The 4559-nt window shown below is 37.1% G+C and overlaps 3 protein-coding genes across 3 annotated transcripts in view; all 3 read left to right on the forward strand.

Annotated features, from left to right (window-relative positions):
• Positions 1-296: 296 nt before the first annotated feature.
• Positions 297-3017, forward strand: RHIMIDRAFT_100147 (acyl-CoA oxidase). The gene is made up of 5 exons (XM_023605099.1): positions 297-669; positions 720-906; positions 962-2864; positions 2935-2951; positions 3013-3017. The coding sequence occupies exons 1-3, from the start codon at positions 395-397 to the stop codon at positions 2582-2584; spliced, it is 2085 nt and encodes a 694-aa protein (XP_023461059.1). The 5' UTR covers positions 297-394; the 3' UTR covers positions 2585-2864; positions 2935-2951; positions 3013-3017.
• On the forward strand, positions 2713-3339 carry RHIMIDRAFT_209408 (uncharacterized protein; the record flags this gene model as incomplete). Its single annotated transcript, XM_023607135.1, has 3 exons — positions 2713-2876; positions 2984-3136; positions 3186-3339. 3 exons carry the CDS (start codon positions 2713-2715, stop codon positions 3337-3339), a joined length of 471 nt encoding a protein of 156 aa, XP_023461060.1.
• Positions 3340-4100: 761 nt separating this feature from the next.
• The window catches only part of RHIMIDRAFT_249323 (uncharacterized protein), a gene marked incomplete at both ends in the record, with an annotated part of 2004 nt that continues 1545 nt past the window's right edge, over positions 4101-4559 (forward strand). The window contains 3 exons of the mRNA XM_023610604.1: positions 4101-4191; positions 4243-4308; positions 4358-4541. Of these exons, the coding sequence (XP_023461061.1) occupies positions 4101-4191; positions 4243-4308; positions 4358-4541 (341 nt within the window). The remainder of the gene's footprint in view (positions 4192-4242; positions 4309-4357; positions 4542-4559) is intronic.

Below are 4559 nucleotides of genomic sequence, written 5' to 3' on the forward strand. Positions count from 1 at the left end.
AAAAAAAAAAAAGATATTATATCCGGTGTTTGAATTTCATTTATGGCAAAAATGCGATTACGTTCTGGAAGACAGCAAGACAGAGAGAAAGAGAGAGAGTGAAAGTCACAGCGCGCGAGACCAAAAGGTCCTGTGACATGTGATAGAAGAGAGAATGTATCTTGTCAAATATGGTTCATGATTGGTTCGATTGTTGTCAGGTCATGAAATCATCACACAGACACATTGACAATATAAATCGTGTGCGGGGTAAAATATTTTTTTTTTTTTCTGTTGGCAAGTTGTGAAATTTGAATGACTAAGTAAAAATATGAAATTCAATTTAGAAATTTAAGATAAAAGGCGGAGAGATCAAAAGCTGTGTTCTTTGATCTATTCTTATACATATATTTTAATGGATAATAACGTTGCTACTAAGTTCCCCAAATTGGCTCCAAAGGGACCCTCTGGTGAATTGTTGTTGGCTAATGAAAGAGCTAAAGGTACCTTTGATGTTGAGGAACTGTCAAAGTATATGTATTCCGAAGAATGGCTTCAAAAGATGAGCAAGGTCCTTCAAGTATTAGAAACAGAACCTGCGTTTGATAAGACGAATAGATATTATCAAACTCGTAAAGAAAAGATTACAACATCTCTATGGAAAGAGAAACGCTTGATTGAGATTGCTAGGTAAGAGAAAGTGTATTGTATACTTTTTCGCAATAACACCCTTTAAATAGGGAACAACAATGGGATGAAACAGATGTTCAAATAGCCAACTTTTTATATGACCAATCTACGCCCTTTACCTTACATTACAACATGTTCATTCCTACATTGAGAAATCAAACGACAGATGAACAAAAGAAGTTGTTCCTTGAACCTGCATTAAAGCATGAAATCATTGGTTGTTATGCACAAACAGAGGTAAAATGACATATATATTTATTCATGTGAAAATTAACAAAAAAAAAAATTATAGCTCGGTCACGGATCAAATGTTCAGGGACTGGAAACCACGGCCACTTATATACCAGAGACTCAACAATTCGAACTTCACTCTCCTACCTTGACCTCTGCTAAATGGTGGATCGGTGGTCTCGGTAAGGCAGCTACTCATGCCATCGTCATGGCTCGTTTGATTACCAATGGCAAAGATATGGGCCCTCACCCATTCTGTGTTCAGATTCGTAGCCTGGAAGATCATCGTCCGTTGAAGGGCATCATTGTGGGTGATATCGGACCCAAGTTTGGTTTTAATTCAGTCGACAATGGTTTCATTATGTTTGATCATTACCGTGTTCCTCACGTTGCCTTCTTAGCCAACTATTCCAAGGTCAACAAGTTTACGGGAGAATATACCAAACCACCCAATGCCAAGTTATCCTATGGTACCATGGTCTTTGTCCGTGCTCACATCGTTATGAACGCTCGGGTTGCTATGGCTAAGGCAGCTACTGTCGCTGTCCGTTATTCCGCCGTCCGTCAGCAATTTGTGGATGCAGCCAACCCTCGCAAATGGGATAACAAAGTGATCGAGACGCCTGTTTTGGACTATACCATGCAGCAGTATCGTCTGCTCCCTGCTGTTGCCTCTGCCTATGCCTGTTTCTTTACGGGACGTGAAATGATGCGTTTATATGACCTGAATCAAGAAGCTGTCAAGGCCGGCAACTTTAACCTCCTGGCTGATCTTCATGCCAGTTCTTCTGGTCTCAAAAGTTTGACGACTACTATGGTCATTGATGTGATCGAAGACTGCCGACGTGCCTGTGGTGGTCATGGCTACAGCATGTTCTCTGGCTTGGGTCAATTCTATCAAGATACACTTCCCAACGTCACTTGGGAAGGAGACAATTATATTCTTACACAACAAACTGCACGTTACTTGCTCAAGACATTCCGTAATGTGATTGCTGGAAAGGCTGAGCCATCAGAATACAATCAGACGATCAATTACCTTACTCAATTCATGCAAAATCCTAAAGCCAAGTGCCCCGCTACTAAACCAAGCGACTTCCTGAACCCCGAACTGGTCCTGTCTGCCTTTGGTTTCCGTGCTGCCTATGGTATTGCCAAAGTAGCCGAACAACTCGATCGTCACGGCCGTAGCTGGAACTCAATGTTGGTTGAAATCGCCCGTATCTCCAAGGCACACTGTCAGTTCATCTTGGTCCGTAACTTTATTGTTGCCTTACAAAACGACCGTCAATTAGCCCAACCCCAATACAAGCCTATAGTCCGTGTACTTCGCTTGTTGGCTAGCTTGTTTGCTCTTCATACGATGGAAAAGGAGCTCTCTGAATTTTTGGTAGCTAGCTATCTCTCTTCAGAACAGAGCGAGATGTTAAAGCAACAAGTGATTCAACTCTTGGATGAAATTCGACCTGAAGCTGTTTCTCTTGTAGACGCATTTGCCTTGCCTGATTATTACTTGCATTCGGCCTTGGGACGGTTTGATGGTAGAGTATATGAATCAATGACAGAGATGGCAGAAAGAGAACCTCTGAATCATACCTTGGTAGTTGATGGATATGAGGAATGTATTAAACCCTTTATTAAGAACATAACAACAAGCAGTCAGATCGAGTTAGCTAAACTATAGACTTTTTTATATCCTTCTTCAATAAATTGCATTATTATTGTAAATCCTTGTGAGAGTGTCACATGTTATTTTCTTTATATACTCCCTCCCTTTATTATTATTGCTTCTCTCTCTTCTTTTAAAAATAAATGACTGAAAACAATAATAATCAGCCACTGATAGCTGATATTTTATTACCCGAGATTGAAAAACAATTGATTCAAGATGATTCACTTTGGCCAAATATTAAGGGATTATACGTCATTCATATCACCAAGAAGAAACAGCCTATGGCTACATGGTATTTTGAAGTGTAGAAACAAGAAATGATGTATATTAAATATATATGCATATATATATATATTCTATAGGTACTTGTTATTACAAGGTATTTATATTTTGCATATGTATATAAATTAGGATATATGTATACGCGTATTTTATCATAGGAAATACGGTTCAGCCTATCATCACGACACATAAGGACATGGTCAAGAGAGCAAAAGTGTTTAAAGTAAAGACGATCAAGATTCAAGTGGAGGATCATGATTTACTCAACTTTATTACCGGAGGGTAAGTTACCTCCCTTTAGTGTTATGAATATCTATTAATAGTTCAATAGTATGACAGGCGTAAAGGCATACATGGCAGGAAGAATAAAAGTACGTGGTGATTTAGTTTTAGCTCAAAAACTTGAAGAAGTGTTTGAAAAAGCTGGTGGAAGAGAGGTACATATTTTATGTTGTGATATGTCCTTCTTATTCTTTTCTTATTAGCGTGCTATTGAGTTTATGAAGAATAATGAAGACTTTTTCAAAAAGACAAATACAAGCTCCCTTTAGCCAATAAAAATCTTTTTTCTTTATGTTGCATGTTGGATATAACACACCTTATAGAATCATCCTTTTACTATTAATAAAAAAGTTCTGTCGATATCAGCTTTCTGAATTCATTACTTATAAGTTTATCTTGTTCTTGACAAAGAGTGTCTTGGTATTTATATAAAAAAAAATGAAAAAAAGAGAGAGAAAATAATGACTGTTGTAGAATGAATCGAGATGTGAAGAGACATGCTCAGAACCAACATTAAGACAAGTAATTGCAACTATTGAAACATTCTCTGATGATGACAACATCATCACATATACTATTGAGGATATCGTCAATGACGTAAGGAGAGTATTTATATCAAATACATATTGACTCTTTTTGAAAAGATAAACACGTTAAGAAGACCAGAGAGACTAGAGAACTTTCTTAAGAGTAACAAAAATGATTTGAATTTAAGAGATGTAGGCTCACATACACTTGATATATATATATAGGTATTACATCTCTTCTTGACAATGAAGCAGAGGTAGGCTATCAATATGATATAAACAATGTCCTAACTTCCTTGTAGGCTCAATCACAAGATCATATCCTTTTGGTAAAACCAAAATATAATGCTTGTTATTTATCATAACATATTTCTAAATAGCAAAAAGAGTGCGTATTTGGCTTGTTTATAAGAAAATGTCATGTAGAATTTGAAAATATGCCTGATGATCGCTTCTATGACCTGTTTAGAGCATTTGAAATGTACTGTTCTCATCAGGCAGGTGATGATATATTCACGGATCAACAAGGTAAGCTTCAATTGTATACAGAAATGACATGATTGAAACATGCGTAAAAAGAGGAACGATGGATATCAGAGCACAACATAGTTACCTTTCTCAGAGCACAGGCTGAGATGATCGAAAGTAAGGATCTAGGCAGATCATATAGAAGTAGCCACTTAATGATTGTTAGAAACGGGCCAAAGTAGTATACATCCTACTGTGATGCACAACTACTTGCGTGAATTAGAACAATGTGTACCTGATATTCCTTACATTCATCAAATGAAGTATTTGAATTATGCTTTGTCCAAGGAACATGTTCAATCATTGTATCACTTACACAACTATTTTGATTCATCTGTTAATCAAGGAGTGTATGTATCATCATCACA

The sequence above is a fragment of the Rhizopus microsporus genome (assembly GCF_002708625.1).
Source record: "Rhizopus microsporus ATCC 52813 unplaced genomic scaffold scaffold_37, whole genome shotgun sequence".
NCBI classification, from domain to species: Eukaryota; Fungi; Mucoromycota; class Mucoromycetes; order Mucorales; family Rhizopodaceae; genus Rhizopus; species Rhizopus microsporus.